We start from the raw sequence: 19,538 nt of genomic DNA, 5'->3' as shown, positions 1-19,538 counted from the left end.
GCAATACGAAACCAGCAATGGAGGCTACCAATGCTAGGATACAAGTTGATTCATTCAGGAGTTAGTTTTATTTCCTTCGAAGCCATTTTCCACTGCATGATCCCCAGGAATGGAAATCTAGTAGAAACAATCGTATCCATTTCAACAATATAAACAAAATTAACTGTTTTGAGAAACATTAATAAATTACTGCTATGCAGGCCATCATATTTTTGGAATGTGGCCCATTAGAACTCCCAACCTCCTGGTATGAAAAGACAAATTCAACTTTAATTAATTAATTTTAAAGATCAAAAAATGAACATGAACAAGAAAACATGAACAAAAAAAATACAAGTATGGTATCCGTTATTACAAAATATGTCTGTTGTGTGCCAAAGCTGGAAAGTAGTAGGTATAATCCCTAAACAGATAACTACATAACAGCAGGTCCTACCTATGAAGTGAAACTGTTTTTTTTCCTTCCCTTAGCTTAAAATTAAAAAGTAACATCCTGTCCAAACACTGGATCCCACTTATCCCAATTATACAACTGCTGGTTTTAATCAATCATGGACTAAAACAAATAACTCCAATATTTCAGTAAATAAGACTATCAAAAGATGAATTACTTCCAAATATGTCCCATCATTATCCAGAATTTCCCCATGAAGTACTGTAATTCTTCTCTAATTACTGGGACGTCATCCCACAGACTTAACCCTTCCAAAGTGCCTACAAGTCGACACTGACACCATCCACATGTTCACCATTATAAATTATCTGTAATATCTCAAATAAGGTATGTACAAGGGCTATAATTCTCATACAACTGAGAGTAAAAATAAATAAATGCTTATAAACCATTTATACTTCTCGATGGGCAGGGGATGAGAGAAATTGAGAGGGTCATAGCTGTCAAAATTTTGACAGCTGAGTCATCTCCCTATTCAGTCTTCATGATGAAGGATGGACGACAAATGTAAAGTCACGTTGCTGCATGTTAAGTAGTGTCACTTCCTTCTTCCTGGATCTCCTCAGGACTGGATCCTGGAGACAAGGTAGTACAGAAGAAAGAACACCACCACCAGCCCCACTGACACGTAGCACAGGATCTTGCGGTTGTCTCTGCCAGACCGGACCATGGTAGAGAACCGCTTCACACTGCCAGTCAACAGCCCTGTTGCGCTTAGAAAATTGGAATCCTTCAGACGGGATAAACGATAAATAACGTGAATGATCCAGTGCAAAGAAAAATCATCTATTTGGCATCAACTTTACGCTCCCTTCAAATTAGATTTGTCTAGCAGTGTTATTTAAAACGTACCATGCCATCCAAATATGAATTTTGATCCTCTGCTTCTTTGTCGATGTCATAGGCAAGCTGTCAGAGAGGACAAGAAACCGCACCGATTTGAGAAGATTATTCACAACATGCTTTTGTAGAAAACATCTTAAATTGTAATTTAACGAGGGGGTTGTAGTAACGATCACATACCGATTTCAATCTTGAGACCTTGCTCGCCAAATTGTCCGCAAGAAGTTTGTTTTCAGCGTCCAGCATATCGTCGACAGCCCCATGTCCTGTAAATAAATATTTGAGATAAAAGTGTCGCCAAGCTCCACAATTAACTCAGAAGCTATGGGCTTATCACTTAGTTAACTACACTAGCTAGTTAATTGGTTATCTTGCTACTTGCTACCTAACCAGAGCCTGTTGGAATAGTACTCGACTACCAGCTTCACGTCGGTCATATTGTTCCCAAAACGTGTCTACTGATATGTTACTCATTGTGATATATATTTTCTATGTGAAATATGGTTTGTAGTAGGCAACCATCAAAATAAACATACTTGAATACGTGTCACTTTCTTACCTCGATTCCAATCGGCCATCTTGGTTGTTGATATTGATGACGTTTGCAAAACTACGGAAAGTCGTCCAGACCAAAGCGATACAACAGCTAAATTCTAACGCTAAATTATCGTGTCGAGGAAAAGAGCAGGATAGAAAAAGCTAAATATGGATTTTGAGTGATTTCGACATATGTGTTATTGCTCACCAAATAACAACCAATTTACTGAAGGTAAGTAATGCACGTATGACGATGCAGGTGATACATTTCATACAGGTTTATGGTTTTAGAAAGCAGATAACCTTGCTCATCTTTTGCCAGCTGTCGAAATGTTTACATCCGCGAGCGCCTTTTAAAATAATTTCCTTGAGCACCTGTGAGATGTAGACTGCAGGCTTAAACAGTTGCTTTATGTTAGTTTTGTTTTATTTCCAAAAATAAAAATATAAAATCCCATCTGAGCCAACTGAGTAAACTAATATTATTGTGGGATGGTGTGATAATGCTAAACTGTAAACATATTGTTAGATTTAATTTTCTTTCAACATCTAGGCCGACATTTAACATGACACCATTTTTCTTTGTTGAATGTATTTAACTATTATTTAAAATCTTGAATGCCCACATAAAATGCAGTGTATTGTGTAACATCAATCTGGCATCTCATGCCATCCATTGTCCACTCTGGAACACCGCCAGATTTGTTGTATGACATTGTTTTAATACCGGATTATGTCTCAACAGCAAAATGCTGGCCCGAAAGGGATTACTACCGGACGGGTTCCTACTGACCCGACTAGCAGAGAATGCGAACCAGCCCAATAGGTTCAGGGCGAAGTCCCAGCGTGCTCGTTTTATCACCAAGAGTGGATCTTGCAATGTCGCCCACAAGAATATCCGGGAACAGGTATCTTTGTTTATCTTTCATCTTCAAGTCAGATAAATCACGGTAGTGTGACTTTGGAAGTTAAAGCAGGTTAGTAGTAATCAGCTACATTATGTGAAACTTTACCCGGTCAAATTGTAGCCTATGTAGGCCTAGGCCGATGTCGCTTTGGATAGAAGCGTCTACTAAATTAATTAAATATTAAATGCGTATCTCGTCTCTCGCAGGGCAGATTCCTGCAGGATGTTTTCACCACCATGGTGGATCTGAAGTGGCAGCATTCTCTCCTGATCTTCACCTCAGCTTTTCTCTGCTCGTGGATGCTCTTCGCCATGGCGTGGTGGCTCATCGCCTTCGCGCACGGAGACCTGGAGCCCCGCGACCCCAGCGGTGAGCCCGGGCCAGTGCCCTGTGTCACTGCCATCCAGTCGTTCACCTCCGCGTTTCTCTTCTCCATTGAAGTGCAGGTGAGGCCCACTTACCTCCTACACAACCTGATTAAAACTTAAGAAGCCTGGCTTGAAAATGTAAGAAAAGTATAGATATTTCTGTAAAAAATGTAAGGAGTGAAAGTAAAAAGTTGTCCGAAAAATAAATGGTGAAGTAAAGTACTGATACCAAACAAATTTACTTAACCCTTGTGTTATCTTCGGGTCATTCTGACCCATCAGTCATTGTGACCCACCGTCGTATTGCGACAACTTTACCGCATACAAAAACAAAGTGAAGCATTTTCTTTTAACCGTTGGGCTGTCTCAGACCCCCCACATTGCGAAGGTTAAAAGAAAATTATTTTTATTTGTTTTTGTATTGGGTAAAATTGGGTAAACACAACGATGGTTCGTTATGAACCTTTGGGTCATGTGACCCGAAGGCAGCACGAGGGTTAAGTACTTAACGGAATATTAGTAATTCGTTACTCCCCATCTCAAACCTTTAGATGAATTGGTTGATATCAAGATGTCAAGTTTATTTGGGCAAATATGACAAAAAGTGCTTCTCAACACCATCTTTAATCATATTTACTTTGCTCCTCACATCACTTTGAATCCTGTTAGGTACTCAGACACCTAGCGTACACTAAGTCAACGTTTTGACATACTCCCCCAGGTGACCATTGGTTTTGGAGGGCGCATGGTGACAGAGGAGTGCCCGCTAGCGATCACCGTCCTCATCATCCAGAACATTCTGGGGCTGATCATCAACGCGGTGATGCTGGGGTGCGTCTTCATGAAGACGGCGCAGGCCAACCGGCGAGCAGAGACCCTCATCTTCTCCAAGAACGCCGTTATCGCTCCGCGCAACGGCCGGCCCACCTTCATGTTCCGCGTGGGAGACCTGAGGAAGAGCATGATCATATCAGCCACCATCCAGCTGCAGGTAAGACGTTTACAGTGGAGATGTGTCAAAGACACGTTCTATCACTTCAAAAAGTCTGGTTACAGGCCTGTAGCCAGCTTAGTGGAAGGTGACAGGCACGTAGCTAGCCTAGAGGAAGGTGACAGGCCCGTAGCCAGCCTAGAGGAAGGTGACAGGCCCGTAGCCAGCCTAGAGGAAGGTCACAGGCCCGTAGCCAGCCTAGAGGAAGGTCACAGGCCTGTAGCTAGCCTAGAGGAAGGTCACAGGCCCGTAGCCAGCCTAGAGGAAGGTGACAGGCCCGTAGCCAGCCTAGAGGAAGCTGACAGGCCTGTAGCTAGCCTAGAGGAAGGTCACAGGCCCGTAGCCAGCCTAGAGGAAGGTCACAGGCCCGTAGCTAGCCTAGAGGAAGGTGACAGGCCCGTAGCCAGCCTAGAGGAAGGTGACAGGCCCGTAGCTAGCCTAGAGGAAGGTGACAGGCACGTAGCCAGCCTAGAGGAAGGTCACAGGCCCGTAGCCAGCCTAGAGGAAGGGGCGGTTCTTTTAGTGGACTTTTTTTTGCAGTTTTTCCCCCATTTTGTATTTAATTATGAGATTTAAAAAATTAAATCGTCGTTCTAACTACCCGAACCCCCCCCCTGTCTACGGGCCTGGGTTAGGTAACAAGTACTTAGCCCTTATGCTAGAAGTTGCTACCATAATGTGCTACACTAAGAGTAAGGCTTAGGAGTTATTTCCCAGTTATAGAACCAGTAATTGAGAGTGTTGTAATGTAGACCTGGGACGTGGTGTGCAGGATGAAGAACTCTGAGAGGCTTGAAGCAGAGAGATGGTGTGTGTGTCTCCTGCAGGTGATCCGCAGGACGGTCACGGCTGAAGGAGAGGTGGTCCCTGTGTGCCAGCTGGACATCCAGGTGGAGAACCCTCTCCGCAGCAACGGCATCTTCCTGGTGTCACCTCTCATCATCAGCCACACCATTGAGAGGGGCAGCCCCCTGTACGAGCTCTCTGCTAACTCCCTCAACACAGAGGACCTGGAGATCATCGTTATCCTGGAAGGTACAGGTTGTTGGCATGTCGTCAACTGAACAGATGTTTAGACTAGTTATGGTTATGACACTGCTTCCAAACTGTTCTCACGCAGCCCCCGTGTCATAATGCTGTGGTCTCAAAAGTAGCCACAGAGTGTTTGTTGTTTGTCAAAAGTAACTAGGGATGTTTTTTGTGTCTGTGAAACCTACACCGGATTTGTCCTGTGGATTGCCAGGTGTTGTGGAGACCACAGGCATCACCATGCAGGCACGTACCTCATACACACCAGACGAGATCCTCTGGGGCCGGCGTTTCGTCTCCATCATGACGGAGGAGGACGGACGCTACTCGGTCGACTATTCCAAGTTTGGAAACACGGTCTCGGTGCGCATGCCGGCCCTCAGCGCCAAAGAGCTGGACCAGATCCGGGGGGGCCAGGACGGGGGGGCCTCCGACGGGAAGCTACAAGGCTGGGGGCTGGTGAGAGCTGGCAGGGGAGGCTTCCGGAGAGGGGGCAGGGTGGGGGAGAGCTCCACAGCACAGCCCTGGTACACGCAGGCAGAAAGAGAGCAGGAGAAGGAGGAGGAGAAGCCGAAAGAGAGAAACGGTCAGAAGAAAAGGGTGCAGCTGGAAGTGATCGGCCGGGCGACGGAGGAGGAGGGGGAGGAGTGATGAAGTGATCGGCCGGGCGACAGAGGAGGAGGGGGAGGAGTGATGCAGTGATTGATGCAGTGATTGGCCGGGCGACAGAGGAGGAGGGGGAAGAGTGAAGAGTGATGCAGTGATTGGCCGGGCGACAGAGGAGGAGGGGGAGAAGTGATGCAGTGATTGGCCGGGCGACAGAGGAGGAGGGGGAGGAGTGATGAAGTGATTGGCCGGGCGACGGAGGAGGAGGGGGAGGAGTGATGAAGTGATTGGCTGGGCGACGGAGGAGGAGGGGGAGGGAGTCGAGGGATTAAGTGATCCATAAAAACTATCTTGAACTGTTAAGGTTGATATCATCTTTTGATGTGGAGTTTATTAACTTATTCAAGTTTAATTAATTTAAACAGTTCCTTGCAAATGTAATTCGACTTTTGTTGACATTTCAATTTTGGTTAATTGGTTTAGAACAAGCACACTGTGTGTTTTGTCTTTCAAAGAGCAGAACTATCCACTATGTAACCCTCTATATTCATACAGTATTGCGTTATACTGAAAGCACTGCAAAGTAGTAACCTCGAAGAGAAGACAGTCCCTGTTATTCCTGCAGGTACTGTAAACCTGACGCTGTGCAGTCTGTTTCTGATGCTGTACTGCTCGTTCATTTCAAGCCTATCAGGTATGTGAAGCTACTCAGAGGAAAACAGACATTTTTGATTATTGATTCTGATTTTTCTGTGTACTGTATGTATATATTAACATCAAATGTGTGAAATGATCGTTGAATAAATCTTTGTTTTGGTTTAGTTTGTCGTATCTGAAGAGGGCAGTGAGGAGGAACAAGGCACCAGCAGCCCTGATGATCATTGTTGGGATTGTTGTTATTTTATGCACATTATTGATTTATGATCGTACATATTAGGAATTGGAGTGAGACACAGTGTAGCGATGTTTAAAGTCTTCACAATGCGTGAGAAAGGAAAAAGTATTCTTCAAAAACCAGACATGTATGACTTTAATGAAACATGCACCAATGATATCGCAATTAGATAACAAGGCTGTTTATGAGTCTGGTTCATGTTAGTAAAATACAAACCAATACTAACCCTAACTAATAAATGAACCAATAAACAAGGAGCAATTATATTACAGCATCTGCACAATTATACTCGGAAGGCACATTTAAACATCAGGTTATAGACTACATCAATTACGTACACGTTTCACAAAATAACAATTCTGTCATAGTTAATAACACAATGAAAACGGACTCCAACCATATCCACAGCTCCTGTAGCATGCCGACTGTCAGTGCCCCTACTGTCTGTTGTGTGAGTCCTAGAGTAGGCACCACCATAGCGCCAGCAGAGAGCCCATCAGAGCTGAAGCAGACCCTCGTGCCATGAGAGGGGTGCCACTGTTACACATGTCGCTGCTGCAGCACCTGTAGGTGAACTCCGAGATGGCAGGGAACATTTGCATGAGCCGAGAATTGTCGCAATCTGTGTATCGGATGCACTGGCGAATAGTTTTCCCACCTGTGTAGACCAGAGTCCAGAATACTGTCATTAGCAATCAAATGCCACGGTACTGGGTTATGTGAATAAAAAATCTGCTTTTTTTTATATCAATATCATCAATATATTTTTATTTTGGTCTGTATGCGATAAAATAACACACCTCTTTCACTTAGAGATATACATGAGTCTTCATAAGTGCATTCTTTCACATTTTCACACTGGCCAGTGTAGTCGGAACACTTGAAACACCGTAGGGAAGAGCCTGGAACACAACATGCAGCACCTCCAGCAGTCACACTTATATTTGGGATTAATACCATTTCCTAAATTAAAGATGTTTATATGGCATCTGTTGAACGTAGATCAAATAAATAAAACATCTCACAAATAATGTAATTTGTACAATGTCGTAATTTCAACAGGACCCATTAATTATTGGAAGATTACTAATTTATTTAGTGATGTATTCATAATCAAGACGGTTGTCACTATCTTTATACAATGTAACATTTTAAATTATGTAAATCCAGAAATCATGTTGCATACAAGTATTAGTTTCAAACAACACATTATAAAAGGGTGTTGTCCTGCAAGGTCACTCACCCAAACTGAATATCCCAAGCAAGATCACCAGACACAGCTGTCGAAAGATCGTCATTTTCCTTTTTCTTCTGAAAGATTTGATGGAAATGTCAAGCAGGAGATACGAACAACCAGCAAATGTTCCCGAGGAACAAAACAATCACACAAACCAACACAAACACCCCAGGACGTCCTCTCACCTTTTCTATTAACAAGCGTTTTGCCTTCTGTCAGCCCAACATGCAGGGACAGACATCAGCCTGACTGAACTTTCAGATGTAAAAACCTCTTTGTAGTTGGTCTACAATGATTCCCTGTCGAACCGAACTCCACCCCCCTCTGGCCTCTTGTCAGTTTAGAACAATTGTTGGCCTCCACTTTCAGAGGCATTCCTTTTGCATATGACTTGTATTCTAGAAACATGTCGACATAGTTTAACATGCATAGCACACCAACATCATGTGGTCCTGGCTGTGCATGGTATTGAAGCTTGTTGGTATAGGATGGGATGTTGGGATATTTGGGGGCCAAATGTCTCTTTTCTTCATGTGGTAATTCTCAAATGCATCATCAATAGAACCATGTTAGACCTTTGGTTCTGTTGGTCAGAGAAAAAAAATGATTAAAACGCTAATCGAATCCTGAAAATGTACATTTATACATATTACATAATGGTCTGGATGGCAATACGTTTACATCTAATTCACAGAAAGTAATGTAATACAATTCAAATCACATCCTTTTTAATACTGTCTCAGTGTTGCAGTTTCTGGGGGTGTACCAGGCACCAAGGATGACACACTGATCATTCAGACATCTTTTCAGCGGCACCAGCTGAGGGGGACAAAAGGCGTACTGTGTGTCTGTATCTGTCTGCGTACACTGATATCTAAGAATCCAGTAAATAACCTCTATTGGGCTCTTGTGCAAACGTTTGCTTGGAATGGTTATCCTCATAGCTATCATTTTAATATGTGACAGTTTGGCACTTGAAGTTCTGTTATTCGTTCTGGGGAACTTGAATGACAACAGTCACTTCATGGAATTTTCTTTGTACAAAGTTTCTTCATTGGGATGAGTGACTTGGCCACCTGCGAACCTTTGAGCCAGGCAGGGACGTCATGATGACAGATGAGCTGGCCTTGGGCCATGTGATGCCTGTGAGCCAGGAGGAGTTGATCTGTTTTACGATGACTGAACAGATTCAGGCTTCAACAAAGACCATTTGATTCCACTCAGACCAGTGTGGATGTTCTATTTGGTGGGTAATTGTAGTACCAATGGGATGGTTACAGCACTTAACAAGAAATTAAGTATATTATTAGAATAGGCTTACTTTTTTTTACTGTAAATTGCTCAAATAACTGATGCAGTAAAATTTGGTAATTGAAAATATTTTATTAAACAGTTATATGATCTATGTAGATATTTTTTACAATGTAAAATACATTGGGTGATACATATCTTATGAATATATATGAATATATACACATTTCAAACTCATGGTAATTTACAGGTATATTGCCAGTGTTAAATGCCTCAAAACAAGTAGCACTGAAGAATTGTATATATTTTTTATACCTTTTGAGTGCAAACAAAAATTGTGTTTATGTATAACAGCCATTCAAAGGCATCACTTAAAGATACACATACATGATAATGACTGTACATCCCAATAAACAAAACAGGTTTTGGTTACAAGAACATAGTACATATTAATTTCAAATTCAGCAGAATTATTTATACATATCACATATACATTGTAGTAAAAATGATCATGAATAATATATCAACATATAGTAAAATATATGCATACAAAACAATAAATGGAGATTTTGAGATTCAACTTTGGTGTGATACATATGCGATATGCTGTTTTTGCTAGTTTTGGCTCATATAACTGGAAATAACAAGCAAAATAACTGTGCTCACAATTTCTTTTTTCAAACAAAGTTCACAAAACAAACAATACAGAAATAAAAACAAAATTTCTTCATGGTAACATTTAGCCCACAAAACTCAACCAAATTGTACTTTAAATCCAGATCCAACATTTGGTTACGATTCTTGAATGTCAAAAGATAACCTGCAAAGAAAAGCATTCTGCTGAATATTGGCATTCTGATGTCAAATAGTAAAGCGATAGAAAACAATGTTTCCTCCTAAATCCCTGACCAAATAGCATTAACACGAGCCATACAGCTGCTCACAATTCACAAGGACAGTTTGCACTGTAAAAAGCGTTTTTCTAATCTCTTAATATACCTCACTGAGGTTATAAATCTACAGTATCAAAAAAACACAAACTGTGTACGTATTCACATCCAATCACATGCATCGATACAAACCACATGCCAACCAACCACATGCCAACAAAACTAACGTGAAACTATATCAGTTATGACAGTTTAGCATGAACACTTATGAACTCTGAAGTCTGTGACTGAAATTCAGAAAATAATCTATCCTAAACGGGAATAAAACAATGCACCATCTCAAGGTAATTTAACCTAGATCGTATGTGCGTATGCCAATACAGGCTACTGAACCTAACTGACACTACTACGGTGATACCAGGCTCTGATAAAACTAAAACATACATCTAAAAATATAGTGAAACAGTCTCAGCCATTAAGATCCCAGTCATCTATTCAAACATAGCAGTTACATTTCACACAGTTTAACCTGCTAGTGCAAAACCTTGGTTGTTTTATTTTCACATTTGACTAAACTGAACCTTGTTCTTCTTGTGAGGTTGAAATATTTCAAAGAAAGAAAACTTGCTATGTTACAAAATTGAAACATGTATACCTCCAAACCTAAAGCATATTTTTTTACAGAAACCTAAACCTAAAGCCATCTTGTATTGTTTGAAAAACAGAACACACGTAAAAAATGACCAATTCTAAAGGCAGCAAATATAAATGATGATAACCAAATATAATAGGCAGGCAATGAAGCAACTATTGAAGATAATTATAATCAAACCAGGTGTGGTTATAGGGAACACCTTCAGTAATCTGTAAATAGTAAATGGTATCATCAATACTAATAATATACATTGTTGGGTGCAAAACCAAATATTGACCACATCCCCTCTGTAATATTAAGACATAAAACTCACAATAACAATATCAATCACCACAATGTGCAAAACAATTCACTTCTTTGCATGGCCTAGCACAATAGCACCTTTGACTTTCTCTCTTATGACTTGCATTGTGAACAATGGCACAATCTCTAATGACATAGAGAATTACAATACTTTTAAAATAGTATACACCTAGATTTATAGTGTAGTAAATGCTGTTGTCATTTAACTGTTAATTATTAAGTGGTTTCATATTTCAGTGAAACGTGCTTTAGTGCCATGACGTGTTTGGCACGTGTCAGTTCCTGCCTGCTGGTCACCACTGCAGGACGACACGTCCAGGTGAGAACTAGGCTGTTGAAACCATCTGTTTTCTGCACGTCTTAAGTGCTAAGTGGTAACATGTCATACTGTGCTTTGATTCTATATTTAACATACTCAAGCAAAGATAGCAGTTTTGACCTGTTCTGTATGTCTCCTTGATTTGCTGTGTTCCCGGTCTTCCCTTTAAAGACCAACCTGGCACCTGAGAGCTTGACGCTATCGCATGTACCCTCTCACACAGTGCTGTTATTTGAAGATCACAGACTGAACCATCTGGGCAGCATGAACATGGCACATCTCTGAGGTTGGTCACAGCCGAGATCGTCGCTCCCAACAACTTTACGGCTTTCTGACGTAGAGAGACGAGGAGGTATGTGCCACTTGGGGCGCGTCCGTCAGATGTCAGGGTAAAAGTTGGTGTTCACGTCCACACTGTGCAGCACAGACTTCTGATCAGCGGTGGACATTCGGTTCAACATTTCTGCAGAGAGAGAGTAACTGTTCCCGGACTTCTCTTCAAACCAGCTGTCCAATGGTCGCTTGCCGTCGAAGTGAGCGATGGGTGGCCCGTTCACCGCGAGAGTCAGTAGGTCGTTGGTGTGGTCCATGGTGAGACGGGAGCGGTTGTTCTTGCGTACTTTCTGCAAAGACACTCTGCCCTTGTCGCAGCAGGCAGTGGAGGTCGGAAGGACCCGGACAAGCTGCAAGACACGATTAAGAACAGGGAATCTCTGTCTGTACCTGCAGATGTGACCGACCACCTCCTTAAAGCCGTTCATGCTGTAGTAGTCTGCTTTGAGATCCCTCCACTCTACCATCAGGTTGCTCCTGGCCTTGGTCTTGTCCTGAGGTGTCTCCCGTCCAGCTGCAGGGATCGTGTCCAGGTGGTCAAACATGAGAAGGATCTCCTCCTCTCCGTAGGCTCTGAGGTCGTCCCTGTTGTGAGGCCAGGTGTTGAGGTCCAGAACCCGACACGCTCTGGCCACGGCTCGGCTGTGCATGTCCAGCCGCTGAGACAGGATGCTCTGGCTCCTCTGGCAAATCTTCTCCCGGATGGATTGAAATTTGGATTCCGCAACACGCAAGTTCTTCAGGTCAACACCATTGAAGCTTTCACGGAAGTTCTCTTCGAACTCTTGCAGGTACTCCCCAGGGCAGTCCACTAACTGACCGATCTCAAAGATGGCCTCCTCGATCTTGGAATCTACCTGAGACACCAACAGGTAGTCACCCTGAAATATGTAGGCCAGGCGTGAAAGAACAGCAATGATGTCCAGAAGAAAATAGATGAGCTTCACCGACTGGTAGTCCATGAGGAACTGTAGCAGGGTCAGAGCAATGGCCGCCGCGTCCGCCCTCTGCGTTTGGCTGCTGATGTCCTTGAGGTGCGTCACCACCTCCAGATAATCCTTGATCAGCGCGTTCAGGACGTTTGGCTCGCCTATGATCCAGCGAACGGCTCTGATGTCTCCCAGGAACTCAGTCTCCTCAGAGAGGGTGGGCGCTGTGGACCGCAGCTCGGCCATCATGCGAGGAGAGTACCGGTAGAAGCTGAGCAGCTGTTTCAGGTTGTTCTCCAGGTCTTCCAGACAGGACAGCTCTTTCCCACTGATGGCGTCCAGCACCTCTAGGTGAGGCCGGTGGATCATCACAGGGAGGCAGAGGATCCAGGGCAGGATCTTCTGAAGAGCGATGTACAGGCTCGCTCTCAGGCCAGAGGAGATGTTGGCTCCGTCTACTCCCAAACCAACCACCAGCATGTCTTGGAACCTCAGGCCCAGGACGCCAAAGGCCCGCTCTATGGCCTGGAGGTAGCCATCCACGCTGCCCACACTCAGCCTTTGAAGGGAGAGGAACTCAGTGGCAGGCGGGCCTTCGTTGGTGAGGAACTGCACGTAGACACCAACCGTGTCCGAGAGCAGGTCGTCGTTCTGCCCGTCCATGATAACGCTGAGGAAGGGAGACAAGCGGATCTTCTCAGCCAGGTCTTCCTTCAGCGCCCTGGCAATGTGGTGTATGAGGATCTGGCAGTCTCCCTCGTTCATGTACTGGTCCACCACCTTCAGATCGCACCTCTTGAGAAGCTCAGCCAGAGCCCTGAGCTCCGAGGAGGGCCGGCCCTCCAGGGCCAGGTGGTAGGCTGCGTTGAACAGCAGAACCATGTTCTTACACATCTCCTCGGTCTTCTCCGGGTGCATGCGTAGCTTGTAGAGCTGCAGGCACTTCTTGTGCAGATTGCTTTGGCTGTGCAGCTTGATGGTGTGGATCTTGAACTGCTTGGACCCGATGATGAATGCGGAGGTGCGTGAGGACTGGACGGTGTACTGGCGACACACGTGGCACCACATCTCGTTCAGCGTGGGAGAGTAGCGCAGGAACCAGAACTTCTTCAGCCACTCCTGCTTGAAACGGCGTATCCGTCGGCCGGGCCCAGCAGACATCTTGGAGGGGTCGTCCACGGAGACCATGAGGTCAGCGGAGATAGACTCATCCGCCGAGTCTGCGTCCTGATCATCTTCATCCAGCGCCACCGGTATCGGGGTCATGGCCTCCATCTCTGCAAGGACAGAGCATGAGAAAGAACTTGTGAATTGTGTTGACGAACTGCAGTGCTAAACCTGGAGGATTTAAGGCATTTTGGCATCATCGTTTAATCAAATTCAGCTGAATTCCATAGAACCAGGAGCCAACTGAATGCGTTTGTGCATAAGTAGGGTATGCTAAATCTGCGTAGCTACAAGCTATAAAAAAACTAATTTTGTACACTATTGTACACAAATTCTGTACACCATGATCTTGGCTGTTAATTATAATAATTCACTGAAAGGGACGGGTCAGTTTAAAATTGTTTTAATAAAGTAATGATGTCACGTAAGGTCACATGGTACAAAGATAAATAGCAATGTGCCAATGCTTCTACTACCTCTCAGCAAACAGAACAACAGAAATACACATTCATAGGCACTGAGATCAGGCTGCATCATGAACCTTTTATGTTTTAAATACATGTTTCTGAAACAACACCCAAAAATGTGTTATACCCCAAAAGAAAAAAAAGAAGAACAATATTAGACTTGTAAATCATAACACAGCAACAGAGCAAATTCCTTTTTACAACACAAGACAGAAAACGTTTCAGGCCAGATGGTGGTCGTTCCCCGGTCCTACCTTGAAAATCTTCCAGTGGCGCATGCTCCGGAAGGGGAGGGGCCAGGTCGTCCATGTGCTCGCCGCCCCGCAGGCGCAACACCTCCGCCTCCAGCTCCCGGATCCTCCTCTTCAGCCTCACACAGTTGGGACAGAACGAAGTGGAGGGCCCCTCGTAGACCTGGCTGTGGTTCTCTTCTGCCTTCAGCGTGTGCAGATTAAAGTCAATGTTGAGGCTCCCGCCCAGACACTGCGCTTTACAGTCCTCCTGGGCAAGGCACGACTTCCCGCTGGGGGCTGCGAGCGTGCCGGCAAGGCTGTAGTAGTGCGGGGTGTGCAGGGACCTGGTCCTCTTCAGAGACAGCGAGCTGTTCATGGGGGTGTTCGCACCTTTACAGGCCTCCAGAGAAGCTTCTACAACATCCTTGAAGATGAGGTCGATCTTCTTCTTCTTAGCTTGGGGTTGGCCCTCCCCCTCCTCACCGCTGAGCTTCCCTAAGCCCTTCCTGCCCTGCAGAGACGACCTGAGCACCGGACCTTTGCTGTCCTCCTGGGGACTGGACAAGGCATCCGACTTCACAGCAGAAGGAGAACCTGTAAGACAACAGAGACTAAAACAGTTTGTTTTGTTGCAACTGTGACAGCAGAAGGAAGGAAGTGTCCAGTATTGATGAATGTAGTCTTCCATCCTAACATTCAAGTAGATAGCAAAGGAATATACAACAGAAAGCAGAACAATAGACCTGGTTTTCTTACCTGCAGAACCAGAACAGGTCAATGATCCGGAATGTTTTGTTTCTTCTGGATTTGTTCTTGTTAATTTCAGCTGACAACAATGTCTGTTGTCTGACTAATAAATGTAGGTCTACAGTGGTAGTGTTCCTCTAAAAAGTTCCAGAGATAATGGAATCTGTGCCTGCTGCACTATGACATTTATATATATTTTTATTTTATATGTCATATATCACAGTGTGCATTTGAAATCACCATCAAATACCACTTATACAGTCATGGACATTTTATTTATGATATCCAACCAAATCTATGAATATATATCTTTAGAATAAGCTAAAGTTCATTAAAATAAATACTGTGCTTCATATGAAACTGTTTTAATTCATGGAGACACAAATAACTCAAATAATGACCAAGACTGACCGCTCAGCACTGAACCGCCGCTGAACGACACAGTGACCTAAACACCTCCAACTGACACAACAGCACCCCCACGTGGACAACTGACACAACAGCACCTCCACATGGACAACTGACACAACAGCACCTCCACATGGACAACTGACACAACAGCACCCTCACATGGACAACTGACACAACAGCACCTCACGTGGACAACTGACACAACAGCACCCTCACATGGACAACTGGCACAACAGCACCCTCAAATGGACAACTGACACAACAACACCCTCACATGGACAACTGACACAACATCACCCTCACATGGACAACTGACACAACAACACCCTCACATGGACAACTGACACAACAGCACCCCCACATGGACAACTGACACAACAGCACCCTCACGTGGACAACTGACACAACAGCACCCTCACGTGGACAACTGACACAACAGCACCCTCACATGGACAACTGACACAACAGCACCCTCACATGGACAACTGTGTGTCCCTTTGATTATGTCACAGAGTTTCAGAGACATTTGTATCAGATGTGCCAACAAAAATCATTGAAAGTATTAATCCTCACAATAGATTTAAAAATAGAAATATCCCTAAAAAAATCCCATTAAAAAACTGAGAAGTACTTGACATTTCTCTCGCAAGGTCAAAGTAAAACATTTTAAATTTGGTAGAGAAAACAGAGGCGTCTCACCTGTGTCCAGACTGCGGGCGATGCTGTCCTGTGAGACACTGTGCAGACGACTGATGTAGTCAGTGCCGTACCACACTCTGAGCTTCTCTCCCACCAAGAACTGTCGGCACACACGGAAATATATCTCTTCTCCGTGTTGGAAAGCAGTCAGGTTCCTCTCGTCCTCGTCTGCGGAGGTCCTCACATATCTGGAGGCAACAAGTTCAAAACGTTTCTTGAGAGTACGATTTTTAAGATTTTTTTTACCATAAGATTTTTTTTATTTTATTTAAGTCAGTGCACATACAAAACATATCAGTTGTATGTCTTTCAGATGTGTTCTTCATGCTGCCCAAGCATTAAGTTAAATGAATGAAGTTAAAGCTCATCAAGACAAAGGTGCGCTTATCGGCTCAATTGTTAAAACTGAGAGGCAACTTCCTGTTAAAGATACAGACCTCATCCAGTTGGCTTTAGTCGCATCACTGCCATCAATGGATTTGTACGTGTTGTTCTCATCAACGATCTAAGAAAACCAAGAGTTTAGGAAGAAAACACCAGCTGTAGCAGAATGGTGTTATGGTTTAAAGAAGAAAAAAATTATAATAGATGACATTTGAGACATATAGGTTCTTAACCTTTGAGGTCAGTAAAACACAGGTCCCTCTACTTAACGTGTTGGCTTGTGCCACACTGAACCTGTCTGGGAAAAGCACACGAAGCTCAACTCACTATCCAGGAGAACTGCCCAGAAGACGGGTCCTTGGCCACTAGCTCCCCTTGAAATGGACCAAAGATGGATCCGTTCCGGATGTTTACATCCACACAGCGCACATCCACCTCATCCCCCTCCAACACTACCTCCAGCCCTGACGGAGCAGTCAGCGCCGCCCTGCTGGACGCGCCCAGAGCAACCGGGGTGTCTGGCACAAACACCGGCGGCTCGTGACACGTGGGACATTCTTGCAAAAAGTACTCTTTGCACTCCTCACAGACTGTGTTAGAGGACAAACAAAAAAACAACACAAGAACCGTCTTGAGATACCGTAAATACAACGTAGTTACTGTTTCAACAACTTTGTTGTTGCACTAGTTCCAACTCATCCATAACAACTGAAATGCTGAAGCTACTCACACCAGAGGTCTCTGTGTTTGGTGCTGTCAGAGGGCTCGAGGTTGCGCTCGAAGTCGCGCTCGAGGTCTCGCTTCACCTGCTGTCTCTTGTTCTGCTCTGTCTGCTCATCTTTGAGACTGTGCCGGAAAGCACACATTTGACATAAACACCAAAGGCTGATCGACACATTGCCTGTTGCTGTCTGTTGTGCGATGCCTAATCCACAACATCTGGTTGAAGAGTACTAGCCTACCTAGTGCTGCTGTTGTGCTCAGGGTCTGACGATGGCTCAGTTTGAAAGGCTGTCAGTTCTGCCATTGTAGAGCAGGAGACAGGGATCACTGACTTCAGTACTGCATCTTTCAAATCTACACATTCCAGGAGAATACACAATGGTTTACGTTCGTTTTGCGCAGAGAAAAATGATCATACAAATTCAAATGTTGAGTGTATTACAACAGGCTTTATGTTTGAGTCCGACATATAGTAGCCTATATGCATTAAAATGAGTGACCTGAACTCTGCGGATCATTAACTCCAACATAACAGGTGAATCTCAAAGATAACTGCAAACATGTCATACGCAGACGCTTCAGAAAAAAAACGTTCATCCGATATTATTTGGGATGAAATGTAGCGTGCTGATTGGTCCGCGAGTGTGCCTCTCAAAGGGGGTCTAACAGCTTTGCGAGGAGACGGAACAACAGGACTCACGGTTGGCTACAATCATACTGAAACGCAAACTTGCGTTCCTAGCCAAAGTTTGACGTTCCGCTTATAAGAAGAAAAGCACGAAGCCACCGCAATTGGATTGGAGTGACATAATGTATGTCGCAGGGTGCAGTATAGTCAAATATTTCCTCGACTTTCCTCTGCAGGCAGTTGGCAATTTGCCTAACGCTTTCGGAAGCCATTTTCATTGGCCACATTGGCTAGTAAGAAAGATTCACCTTCCACAGAGTGTACTGGAGGGTCTGCACCGACCTCGTAATCTCCCGACCCCCTCTTGAGCCGCGGTGATCTCAACTGATTACTCACCACCACTCAGCAGTTTCACTAGTCCAGGGCGATGCAAAGTTTTTTCTGATGAAAATTATTGCTGCGAGTCAGCCGCTTCTGCAGGCTTTGACCACCATCTTTTTATTACAGGAAATGACATGGAAAACGGAAGAAAGCAAACTGACTGCAGAGATGAGAGACGCAGTACAAAAATATTAAAATCCCAGGTCCAAATTCTGTTTAAATGCACGTACGTTTAAGCGTGATGCGCGTGGCCCGTACCGCCGTGAACGCGCGAGAAACACCATTCAGTAATCAACACAGAAGACGTAGATGTTTACCGGCTGCGGGAACGTTATGTTTACTTGTTTGTATCCTGAAAAGAGAGTTAAAAGCTGTTATCTTTTCTCAAAGCTTTTAGGACTATTGTAATGAGCAATCATAATAGAAAAGCGCATACATATCCTTCGCATTATTAGCATTTATCAATCTTCCACACCTCTACAAAGTAAACTAATGATGAATTGTAAGGTGATAAAACACACACCGTTAATATCAGTTTAGTATCTGGTTAAACTGCAATATGGTATACAGATGTTATCAGTAAGTTAAATACTAACATGATACTGAATTGAGACCATGACGCGAATTTGCTTTTCACAATTTATTAACAAAATGATAAAATAAATAAATACAAATTGATCAAAATGCTCCTAATATCAACTTCTTCCCATGTTCCCTACAGTATTTTCTAAACACTGCATACAAATAATTAAATCACAGAAGAGGCTCAATACAGGAGAGCGGTAAGAGACCAGTCACAATGTCAGGCCAACAAACGAGAGATCTGTAACAGAAGAGAAGTCAAAAAAATACACACTCCTTTTTAAAATTATTATGAAAAATACAAACAATTGTACAAATATTCAGATCGTGTAATTAACAATTTACACATTATTCAGCACACCAGGTGAACTTTTCTTTATTAATATCGCTACAATGCATCTTTCATCAAATGGAAGATTATTTTTAAAAAGGACTTTTTGCACTCAGAACTCCTCCAACTGAATGAACTGTCTAGAGGTAAGAACCCACAGATCTGCATCAGGGTAGTTACAACATGTGAATGAGTATTTTGGGATATTGAAATGTATTAACAATACTAGAAGGCCAC

At 43.7% G+C, this 19,538-nt stretch overlaps 3 protein-coding genes and 1 long non-coding RNA gene across 7 annotated transcripts; 2 read left to right on the top strand and 2 right to left on the bottom strand.

The window, feature by feature from the left end:
- Positions 1-49: 49 nt before the first annotated feature.
- bet1l (Bet1 golgi vesicular membrane trafficking protein-like) lies at positions 50-1,965 on the bottom strand. The gene is made up of 4 exons (XM_062460935.1): positions 1,857-1,965; positions 1,478-1,563; positions 1,307-1,363; positions 50-1,184 (listed from the first exon to the last, which is right to left on the bottom strand). Exons 1-4 carry the CDS (start codon positions 1,873-1,875, stop codon positions 1,017-1,019), a joined length of 330 nt encoding a protein of 109 aa, XP_062316919.1. The 5' UTR covers positions 1,876-1,965; the 3' UTR covers positions 50-1,016.
- Positions 1,928-5,829, top strand: kcnj11l (potassium inwardly rectifying channel subfamily J member 11, like). Its single transcript, XM_062460934.1, has 6 exons — positions 1,928-2,066; positions 2,580-2,742; positions 2,949-3,188; positions 3,832-4,101; positions 4,929-5,136; positions 5,345-5,829. Exons 2-6 carry the CDS (start codon positions 2,584-2,586, stop codon positions 5,779-5,781), a joined length of 1,314 nt encoding a protein of 437 aa, XP_062316918.1. The 5' UTR covers positions 1,928-2,066; positions 2,580-2,583; the 3' UTR covers positions 5,782-5,829.
- A 564-nt stretch (positions 5,830-6,393) lies between these two features.
- LOC134020725 (uncharacterized) lies at positions 6,394-7,370 on the top strand. Its single transcript, XR_009930439.1, has 2 exons — positions 6,394-6,430; positions 6,559-7,370. It is a non-coding gene; the product is annotated as an uncharacterized LOC134020725 (long non-coding RNA).
- A 1,873-nt stretch (positions 7,371-9,243) lies between these two features.
- On the bottom strand, positions 9,244-18,550 carry prdm11 (PR domain containing 11). 4 transcript variants are annotated; one of them, XM_062460927.1, is made up of 8 exons: positions 18,316-18,550; positions 17,619-17,733; positions 17,387-17,502; positions 16,984-17,246; positions 16,710-16,777; positions 16,273-16,460; positions 14,437-15,009; positions 9,244-13,825 (listed from the first exon to the last, which is right to left on the bottom strand). In XM_062460927.1, exons 2-8 carry the CDS (start codon positions 17,681-17,683, stop codon positions 11,664-11,666), a joined length of 3,435 nt encoding a protein of 1,144 aa, XP_062316911.1. In that variant the 5' UTR covers positions 17,684-17,733; positions 18,316-18,550; the 3' UTR covers positions 9,244-11,663. The 4 variants fall into 4 exon arrangements, with proteins under 4 accessions (XP_062316911.1, XP_062316912.1, XP_062316913.1 ...); XM_062460928.1 differs by having other exon boundaries at positions 18,404-18,550; XM_062460929.1 differs by lacking the exons at positions 16,984-17,246; positions 17,387-17,502; positions 17,619-17,733 and having other exon boundaries at positions 9,245-13,825; positions 18,316-18,544.
- Positions 18,551-19,538: the final 988 nt, after the last annotated feature.

This window comes from Osmerus eperlanus, chromosome 5 (genome assembly GCF_963692335.1).
Source record: "Osmerus eperlanus chromosome 5, fOsmEpe2.1, whole genome shotgun sequence".
Lineage (NCBI taxonomy): Eukaryota > Metazoa > Chordata > Actinopteri > Osmeriformes > Osmeridae > Osmerus > Osmerus eperlanus.
The sequence above is the reverse complement of the archived record's forward strand: the minus strand, read 5'-3'. Positions and strand labels throughout refer to the sequence as shown.